General features: G+C 41.6%; 1 protein-coding gene and 1 pseudogene across 2 annotated transcripts in view; one reads left to right on the top strand and one right to left on the bottom strand.

The window, feature by feature from the left end:
- The window catches only part of LOC309622127 (uncharacterized protein), a gene marked incomplete at its 5' end in the record, with an annotated part of 68313 nt that overhangs the window by 49119 nt on the left and 8322 nt on the right, over positions 1 to 10872 (top strand). The window contains 2 exons of the mRNA XM_082409280.1: positions 1601 to 1738; positions 4531 to 4591. Of these exons, the coding sequence (XP_082265406.1) occupies positions 1601 to 1738; positions 4531 to 4591 (199 nt within the window). The remainder of the gene's footprint in view (positions 1 to 1600; positions 1739 to 4530; positions 4592 to 10872) is intronic.
- On the bottom strand, positions 6073 to 10725 carry LOC309622125 (RING finger protein 11-like; annotated as a pseudogene). The gene is made up of 2 exons: positions 7749 to 10725; positions 6073 to 7534 (listed from the first exon to the last, which is right to left on the bottom strand). The product of its transcript is annotated as an RING finger protein 11-like (transcript).

Raw genomic sequence — 10872 nt, 5'->3', positions numbered from 1 at the left:
TCCTGGGGCCTTTTCTGGTCCCAGGAAGATATCGCATAGATGGGACCTCCCAAGACACACATTGAATCTTTAGGCCTGTTTTTCCTATTATGAGGTACGAACGAGTTTCTTCACTGATGGGGATGATGCTTATCTGAGAAGAAATTGTGAAAGGTGGTGTAGTGTAGAGGTGTGGCTTAAGCTTTTAAGTTTTCCTCCAGGTTTTTCCCCTAAGCTTCCTACTTCGGACGGCCTACTTACATGATACTAGTAGGTGATGTCCGGCTAACAACTTCCTAAATATACCTGCAAGCCAGATCAGTGTCTCTTTTCTCTGTATTCCCATGGAAATCAAGAGTCCCGCCGAATTTTCCATCGAAACAGTTGATTTGTGTTGTCTCTAGGAATTCTAAAGGGCGTACCGTTGCTTCCTAACCGGTGTCATTTGGGAGATCCGCCTCTGTACGTTCAAATGATTAATTTTGAGACTTTGCTCATGTGTGCAGTAAACCCTTGAATTCCCTAAGACCTTCCTTTCCTCCATCTCCTACCCCATTAAGCCCGCTTCAGTTCATCTCCTGAATTTCTTTGGAATCTGTCAGCCAGCTCTTCCTCAACTTCCTAATACTGAACTTGCCTGTCTGTTGCGATTAGGTCCTAACTGGTGTCCATATATCTTGTTTCCTTCCAATCCACTCTTCACACAAGAAACCTTCAAAGCAAGTTGGAACGTTGCTCATAAACATCGCTCACAAGCATTGTTTTGAGAATAGAAAACACACTGTTGGCCTTTAAGACTCTGCGTGGTCTAGAATCCTCTCTGCTTCTCTAGCCCCATCTTGTGCCACTTTTGCCCTCACTTTCTATGCTTCAGATACACTGAATTAACCTTAGTTCTCACTCATCTGACAGAAGTCAGTTCAGATACTATTTTTCACTGTGATTCCTAGCATTAAGGAATTTGATTATCAGGTTTTGTATGAGGACTATTTCATCAGGGGTACAGAAGTTCTGGCCATCTCTGGTTTTGGATATCCCTTATTTGTTGAGACCTTTGCGTTGTTTGGTTGCCTTTTGTCTGTTTTCCAGATGGGAAAACAGGAACAAGGGAAGTATAGGTTATTACTAGGTGGGGTTGAGCAAGTGGAGCAGCAAACTGCAAAGCAGAAAGAAGAGGGACGTACTATAGAGGGATATGACTTCCATCCTCAAGGCGCCTGCATCCTGTGCAGGGAGACAGCCTAACATAAAATGAGCCTAACAACAAATATATTGACTTCTTACTAAAAATCTCCAGTTCATAGAACCGAGGGGTTTGTACCTTCTCCTTTAAAAGTGATAGTCCTGGGACTTCCCCGGTGGTCCCGTGGTGAAGACTCTGCGCTTCCAATGCAGCAGGCGTGGGTTCAATCCCTGGTTGGGGAGCTAAGATCCCACATGCTGCGCAGCCAAAGAAATTTTTTTCAAAAGTTATACTCCTGTATTATTGGCTTTAGTGGTTTAGATTTTGTTTTACTGTTAAGAAGATTTCAGTTTATTTACCGGGAACAAACAACACATAATGTAAGAATAGTTTCCCAGAAACGATTTCCATCATTCTCTTCCTCCCTTTCTCCCGCAGACTGGTGTTTCACCTTGACAAGTTCTCTGTCATTCCATAGGAAAGCTGTCTGGCTTGGAGGTTGCAATCCCAGGGAATTTTTCATCAGCGGGGAAGTCTCCATCACTACAGAGGAATCAAGGGAGAAGTCAGTCCCTGGTAAGTGAGATGCTCCCCCTAAACACCAACACAGCAGTCGTGTACCTTTCAAGGGGTTCAGGGGCAAGATGGGCAAGGCATTTCTACTAACTCTTCTTAAGGATCATGGACAGTGCCCTATGCTACGAGGTAAGCGGTGACTGCTGTAATTCTTACTGGTGATCCTTTCCTGTCACTGATTCTCGGCTTTCTTTGTATTTCATAGGACTGTTGTAAGTCCAATACAAAATGAGTCTTATTTTTAAAAACCTGAAATGTTTTACAGAGCCTAGCATTCTCATATAGGGTCCTTTCCATTCTCCCCACTTTCCCGAGAGGCTAAGAACACTTCACACCATGAAGTAGGAGAGGGGGTAGAGCCCTTTTTGATGAAATACATCAACAAAGACAGAGTCTTAGCCTGCTTGCTCTCTGGACAGGATCTCGGACCACAAGGTCTTCAATCCTGGTATAAATGAAGGAAGTGAGGACAGTTCAACTGGCACTCTCATAACAAGAGTTCTGAAACACCTTCCAAAGAGACTATAGCAGTAGATGAGGGAAGGGAGTGCTACAGTGTGGTAGTACAGGGGGAATGATCGGCTACAGCAGTGAAAAGTGTGGTACCGATTGGTGTGCTCTCGGGGTTCTTGGACATGTAGCATAGATGACCTCTACAGTGGCCCTCCCACCTTCCCACCTGCATTAGGTGTTCTTTTTTTTGTAATTTATGTTTATGTATTTATTTATTGTTTGAACTTATTTATTCTACGTATTTATTTTTTTGGCTGCACTGCGTCTCTCATTGCTGTGCACGGGCTTTCTCTAGTTGGCGGCTAGCGGGGTCTACTCTTGGTTGTGGTGTGCGGGCTTCTCCTCGCGGTGGCGTCTCTTGTTGCGGAGCATGCGCTCTAGGCGCGTGGGCTTCGGTAGTTGCGGCTCACGGGCTCTAGGATGCAGGGTCAGTCGTTGTGGCACATGGGCTTAGTTGCTCCACGGCATGTGGGATCTTCCCAGACCAGGGCTCGAACCCGTGTCCCCCGCATTGCATTGGCAGGCGGATTCTTAACCACGGCGCCACCAGGGAAGCCCTAGGTGTTCTTACATAGAGTCTAAAAACAGAGAGCACTGAGAGAAGGTAGTGGTTATTAAAGGCTCAGGATCTAAATTCTACCTGTCTCTACACCCCTTCCCAGCTGTCGATTTGACCCCATTTTTGAATGCCGACCTCATTCTTCAACTTTCTCTGCCGTTTGTGTACTCACCTTGAAAACTTGTTTCTGTGATGCGTTGAGCAGACACAGGGTGGCAGATTGCAGAGGTGGAAGCTGGTGGTCGGATATTTGTGGGCTGAATCTCCTTCAGTCCCATTCCCATTTCTGGTTGCACAGAGGCCCTACTTCCTGTGTATGACACAGAGCCATAGGATTGCGGGCAGGAGCCAAGTTCTCCATACAGTAAAGACCCCAGTGTGCCTTGGTTATAGTAATATACCTGGCTTCCTTCCTGGTAGGTAAGTGACAGGTGGCTCTGCCCCTGATTTGGAATCTGAGATGGTGTTCCCTGAGCAAGGCTGGCAGAAAGCGATGGATGTAGAGGGACCATGTTATTGGCGTCTGAAGTTTTATCATACTGGGCTGCCAGAAACATGGAGGAAGCAGCTGTATGCCGGTCAGTGAGTGCCAGAGTAAAGTCTCCGAGTGAAGAAGAATTCTTTTCAGTGCTTGCTGTGATGTCCCACTCAAGAACACCTGGATAGGAAGCAGCTGAAGTGGAGATCTGGCTGTGGTCCGTAACTCCAGGTAACATAGTCGTGCTAGAATGTTGGTAAAGGTAGGCACTACCCATGAGTGTCTGGAAAGGGGTACCAGTAGCCGATGCCGAACTGACGGCAGGGGCAGAGACTCTGGAGAAGTTGCAGACGCTTCGTGTTAGGGAAGTTGCATTGCTACAACAGATTTTTAAGCAACAGAGCAATCCAGCCAAGTTTATATTTTAGAGAGAGAACATCTTCCATGTGGAGGATCAGTTGAAATAGAAGAGATTGTTAGAATTGTAGGGCGGTAGTATTCCAGGCAGGAGATGACGAATGCCAGACACCACCTAGTCACAGACATAGCTTTTGCAGAGATCAGCTACATGTTGTTGTTTTTTATTTACTCTCTCATATAATTTTTTTTAAGTCCTGGACCACAAAATACTGTGGCATCGTTGGAAAAATCTGAGACTCGATTCTAGTCTTTTTTCTGTTTGCCTGCTCTGCAGCTTGGGCTTACGTTCTCAAGCCTTACTTTTTCATTGTGAAATAAGAACGGTGCTACTTAACCCGAGAACTCCCCAGGCACATAGACCCGTGGCGTGTGAGGAGCAGTGAAGGAGAGAAGGAATGGAAGTGCTTTGGGGACCCCAAGAGCCCTTCAGAAACCGTTTGTTCTTTTTAATATTGAGCATTAAAAGTGAAGGCATTCCATTTGTTTCACTCAAAAACAAATTCTGTTCTTCTGATAGCCTGTTTTTTTTTTCCACTCCCTTTTTCTATAGTCAGATCAGTTCCTGATGGGCATTCTCCAGTCCACACTATTGCATCTGATTGGAGGCTATGCAAAATTTCCCAGAGACAATGAATTTTGACTGTATAGTAGTTAATTCTTTATAGTACGTTCCTGCAAAAACACTCTTTTCTTCAGAGTTTTTCCTTTTCAGGATAGTGGTAGTGTTGTGGTAACTAATAAAGGCTACTCTTCAGAAAATTGTATAACTCGTTTTTAGTGTATCTACTTCGCTTACTTAATTCCATAGTCCCTGTTTTCTAGACAGACTTCTTGGTGTCCACTGTACCCATGGTTTCAACAGGACTGGCTACCTCATGTGCAGGTGAGTTGCCAACCCCAAGAGGCAGAGCATGTTTAAATTGTTCTGTTTACAATAGTAATGTAAGCTAATGTAAGCTGAATGCAAAAAATGCAGTCAGAGAAGTGTATGAAGTGGAAGGCAATTTTGCCCCCTACTCAGATGTTACCACCAGTAATAATTTAGCACATATTTTTTCAGACGTAAAAAATGCAGATATAAGCATATACAATGGTCCCTTGGTATCTGCAGGGGGATTGGTTTTAGGACTCCCCATGGATCCGAAAATCCTCGGATGCTCAAGTCCCGTATGTAAAATGGTGTAGTACAGTCGGGCTTCCATATCTGCAGGTTATGGAACCGTTGGATATACAGAACTGACTGTACCTGTGATTTAATGGTATAGTGTTTTAGACATTCTGGTTTATAATTTAATATATGGAGGACATCTTCGTCTGACAATATTTGGAGACCTCATTCTTATTTATTTATTATTCTTTTTTTTCCTCCAAATTTGCTTTATGTAGTTGGATATAAATAAATGAGCACAAACTTAAGCAAGATACATGTAACAATTTAATAGAACCTGATACTCTTAATTCTTTCAGTGTTTCTCCAACTCATCATGGGGCTCGTAAGAAAAGTAACCAACATGGATACTACTACAGTTGAATGTCAAATCTTTAAGTGCTTAGGACATACTAAATCCTTGTATAATGCACTTATGAGGAACCCTTCAAGAGACTTGTGTTTTGTATGTAGCAAAAAGTGTTAAGAGTCAAATATTCAACTCAGTATAAAATAATAAGAAACACTTCTGATTTGTTAGGTTGAGATTGCTTCTCCTTTTACTAATGAATGATTGTTTTAGCTGTAATATCACTGAGCTGAACAAATATGTCACCTTGGAGTACATAAGGAAAAATAAACACATGCTAAATGGGTAAAACATTACAACTACATCTTTACTAGACCATCTCTACTAACGCTTCAGAAACTTAGAGATTTAGAGTGTTCTTACGTTAATTGCAAGAAAAATAGAAAGAGAGAAATTCCTTCTTTTTTGAGATCACAGCTGTGAAGTCGTGATTATACAAATTCTTCATTTGTGTGCAAAACATGAAACACATTTCTCTTAATTCTCCCTGCTTAGAATTGTCAGTCAACTAGCAGGACTTTCCTTCCAAGAAACAAGAGACTGAGATGTGTTTTATATAACTTCAATAACCTCAGCACTACAGTAAGAAGACATGCAGTATCCTTTTGCTGTGCTTCAAGACAACAGGGAAGGAGGTCACAGGAAAGAAGAAATCAAAATGGTTACAACTGAGAAACTTTTCTCAGTGTAACCATGGTGCCACTTTCATTTTTACATAAGCATGGTGGCATAATTCAAGCTCAATACATCAGAATTCTTAATATTTAAAATTTACCTTGACTTTTAATTATCACCATGTTAACAACCAAAATAATTTGACGAAACTCATAAGAAAGGGTAATGTTAATAAACCCCACTTTACTAGAGTTAGTTTCTGGACACATTAGCTCATTTTTTTTATAGAAGAGGGACAGTGAATCTCAGTTGGCTTACAAGCTAGGAGATCACTTTGAATTCTGCATTTCTTAACTGCAAACAGATATAGCACTTGTAACAGGTTATAACTGGTTTTCAGCTGGTTTTCAAGCACAGAGCCAGCCCCAACAGTAATAGTACACTATTGAAAAAGACCTAAGGCAATGAATTCCATTTCCAGTGGAAAGAAAGAATCGTATGGTCTTGGACAAACAATTCTGATGGTTTACTTAACAGTCACTTAGTAGTTCTTCCTTGCTCATAGAGCTTTATGACTTTTTTGAGGAGTGAAGCATTCAGCTTGAGTGGATAAATCCTTGTTAGGCTAAGACAATCATTATCATATCCCTCTTTGCCATGAATTGTCTTACGAATGGTCATATCAGTCTGTTTTGGCAAATGAGTAATTAAGGGAAGGCTGTTATTGTGCTTATGAGAATGATATTTTTCTCTGAGAAAAGATAAATAGGCATTAGGAAAATGACCATTTGGGCTCTTTTTCTGCTTCCTCCTTGTTTTGTGAGAATATGATATTTGGTTTTACAGCAGCCATCTTGTGACCCTGAGATGATCATATGCCAATAATGACAAATGGTAGATTAGAAAGAACCAGCAAAGACAGAAAACAGCAACATCAATAGTAACAACAATCACAGCAAAAGAACAATGGGACCTTAACTTGTGGAGTTCCTATAAAGTAAAAAATATAAGTGCTCTATGTTTATTCTAAAACAAAAAAAGAACTATGCAAACCAGCTTAAAACTCCTTTTTTTGTGCCAGTGTTCTAAAATGTGGCTTTTCATAAAACCTTGACCCAAATGCCAGCAACTTCAGAAAAGAATTTGGGTAGGGGGAAGAAGAAAGTTATCTCACTTAGGAAAAACAACCACTATCTTTATCCTAATCTTTGGCACACAGTTGAAACATATATAGCTGCTGTAACACTTTACACAATTCCTATGTACTGGAGGAATAACAAGATCTAAATAACAATTATATTTTTCAACACTGGGTGAAGGCTTTACATAAAAATACCATCCTCCTTTTTCCCCCTAAATTTCTAAAATATCACGTGCTTTTCCCCAACATCTGCAGCCGTTCAGGAATTTTTAGGAAACTTTCATGCATGATCTTAATTCCTAATCCCTGGCTCTTTGGGCTCAACCACAAAAGATCAAAACCACCAAAAATGATGGTTCACTTGAAGTCAGGTGAGAGACACTGGCTCAGTTAGTCTCGTAGGACAAAAGCAGTGCTGCATCAACTGTCTCCATGCAGGAGGGGCACGTGAAGGATCTCATCAGCCAGTCATCTGTACAGCCCAGGTGATCTGCATACACAGCAGAAATCAAATTGGGTTCTCATAAACAAAGTGCATCATACAGATCACACACTCCCCGATCTTTTTTTTAAATATTTGTTTTATTTTATTTATTCATTTATTTGGTTGCGCCGGGTCTTAATTGCAGTCGGTGGGCTCCTTAGTTGTGGCATGCAAACTCTTAGTTGCGGCATGCATGTGGGATCTAGTTCCCTGACCGGGGAACGAACCCGGGCCCCCTGCGTTGGGAGTGTGGAGTCTTTAGCCGCTGCACCACCAGGGAAGTCCCCCGGATCCTTTTTTCTGATCCATTTCTTCCAGGGTCATAAACTCCTTCAGGCTGATGCTGTATGAGGCCTATTCTTTGAGCTATCCTAATTTGCTCCTCTCAGCTGAGGTGCTAGGCGAGTCTGACTAGGTGTTGGATGAGAGACCAAAACTGGAACTTGATCCAGATATGGCAGCAGCAGCTCCTGATCCAGCTCCGTCCCCTTGCCAAAGCTAGCCCAGTCGGATTGAGACTTGTGAGGCAGGGAGATGTCATCCGAAGTGGGGGACTTAAGGCAGTTCCCCATCTTCCGGGGCTTGAGTGTGTGATCTGTGTGCTGTTTTGACAGTCTCCCAACCTCATTCTTTTTTTTTTTTTTAATTAGTTTATTTATTTATTTATTTTTGAATTTAAAAAATTTATTTATTTTTTATACAGCAGGTTCTTATTAGTTATCTATTTTATACATATTAGTGTATATATGTCAATCCCAATCTCCCAATTCATCTCACCACCACCGACCCCCGCCCTGCCCCGCTTTCCCCCCTTGATGTCCATACGTTTGTTCTCTACATCTGTGTCTCTATTTCTGCCTTGCAAACCGGTTCTTCTGTACCACTTTTCTAGATTCCACATATATGCATTAATATATAATATTTGTTTTTCTCTTTCTGACTGACTTCACTCTGTATGACAGTCTCGAGGTCCATCCACGTCTCTACAAATGACCCAAGTTCGTTCTTTTTTATCGCTGAGTAATATTCCATTGTATATGCGTACCACATCTTCTTTGTCCGTGCACCTGTCGATGGGCGTTTAGGTTGCTTCCGTGACCTAGCTATTGTGAATAGTGCTGCAGTGAACATTGGGGTGCATATGTCTTTTTGAATTATGGTTTTCTCTGGGTATATGCCCAGTAGTGGGATTACTGGGTCATATGGTAATTCTATTTTTAGTTTTTAAGGAACCTGCATACTGTTCTCCATAGTGGCTGTATCAGTTTACATTCCCACCAGCAGTGCAAGAGGGTTCCCTTTCCTCACATCCTCTCCAGCATTTGCTGTTTGTAGATTTTCTGATGATGCCCATTCTAAGCGGTGTGAGGTGATACCTCATTGTAGTTTTGATTTGCATTTCTTTAATAATTAGTGATGTTGAGCAGCTTTTCGTGTGCTTCTTGGCCATCTGTATGTCTTCTTTGGAGAAATGTCTATTTAGGTCTTCAGCCCATTTTTTGATTGGGTTGTTTGTGTTTTTAATAGTGAGCTGCATGACCTATTGATATATTTTGGAGATTAATCCTTTGTTGATCGGTTTATTTTTTTTTTTAAGGCTGCATTGTTCCTTTGCTTACTGATGAACATGTACAAGTCAGAAGTTTTTGATATTATAAAACATCAAAGTAATGAACATTCCTGTGTGAACATCTTTGAATATATATGCTTTGTCTCAGTTAACTTCACTCAGAATGGGACTTCTGCATCAAGGAGTTTATGCCCTTATGCTTTTTGTGGGTGTTGCTACACTGTACCAATGTATGGTTGTTCATGCAGGAAATACGTATTGAGCATCTGTTATGTTTAAGCACTGTGCTGGGTGCTAGCAAAAAGACTTGAGAAATTTTGTGAGTGAGGAGACTTGACCTGCCTGCCCTTTGTGAATTCTAGCAGTCCAGAGAGGGAATAGCTATTCAAGAATCACACTCTGCATGTAGAATTACAACTCTGACAGGTGCCAAGGAGAGGGACATGGTACCATGAGAGCATATTTTAGGGAGGATTTGATCTCATCATGGAGATTAGAGAAGGTTTAGGGATGTTTCAGCTGATATCTGAAGGATGAGTAGGTATTAACCAGATAGGGACGTTGGGGAGAGATTTCTGAGCATAAGGAATAGCAAAAGACCCTCTAAGAGGAAAGCATATGCTGTGTTGGAGGAACTGGCCAGGAAGGTGGGGCCGTTGGGGGAGCATGTCATTATAATGGAGCTGCAAGTGTGGGTAGGAGCTCGATCGTGCAGGCTTATGTTTAAGGTTTCAGACTTGAAGAGTAATAGAAAACCATTGAACTATTTTTGTTGAAGGTGAGTGTGTGGAACATACCCAATTGCATTTTCAACCTATCGTTTTGCTACCGAGTGGAGAATACACTGCAGGGAGAAAGAGTGGAAGCAAGGAAGCAAGTTAGGAGACTTGTGTAGAAATTGGGCATAATGGTGGCTTGGACCAGGGTATGGTGGTCATTTTGGTGGAAAGATGTGGACAGATTCTAGAGGTATGTAGGCAGTATCATTGTCAGCACTGGTGGTGGGTTGAGGATGAGGGTGAGGGAGAAATAGCTGTCAGTGATGGTGATTCCTAAGTTTCTGGCTCCTGTGGTTGATTAGATAGGGTTTTTTAGATATGATGTTAATATTTGTCCTAATTTGTCTTTTGTTATTTGTTGGTTCTTGATGAATACTCTTGTCATATTAAGTCTCCTGTTTTTAGTGTACAAAGCATTTTGACCGAAACTGACCGTTGTATGTTATCAGATAACTTTTTAACATCTGCCAGTTTGGTCCTGTATTTTATTCTCTTTCATTTATTGATTAAATTGTTGTATTAATGTAAATAACTATATTAATAGATTTTCTAAAGTTGCGTTATCCTTGCATCCTTGGTCCTTGGAATAAAGCCTGTTTTTTTTTTTTTTTTTTTTTTTTTTTTGGCTGTGTTGGGTCTTTGTTTCTATGCGAGCGCTTTCCCTAGTTGCGGCAAGCGGGGGCCACTGTTCATCGCGGTGGGCGGGCCTCTCACTATCGCGGCCTCTCTTGTTGCAGAGCACGGGCTCCAGACGCGCAGGCTCAGTAGTTGTGGCTCACGGACCCAGTCGCTCCGGGGCATGTGCGATCTTCCCAGACCAGAGCTCGAATCCGTGTCCCGTGCATTGGCAGGCAGATTCTCAACACTGCGCCACCAGGGAAACTCCGGAATAAAGCCTTTTTGTAGTCATGGTATATATCATGCTTTAATAATTATTGATTAGATATGCTGATATTTTCTTAGGATTTTTCTATCTGTATTTGTAAAGCACAATTGGACCTTTTTTTGCAAAAACTTGATTTTCTTTCCTTTTTATTTACAAATGACTCGAATTTTGT

This window comes from Balaenoptera borealis, assembly GCF_965194805.1.
Source record: "Balaenoptera borealis genome assembly, contig: HAP1_SCAFFOLD_1595, whole genome shotgun sequence".
NCBI lineage: Eukaryota > Metazoa > Chordata > Mammalia > Artiodactyla > Balaenopteridae > Balaenoptera > Balaenoptera borealis.
The sequence above is the reverse complement of the archived record's forward strand: the minus strand, read 5'-3'. Positions and strand labels throughout refer to the sequence as shown.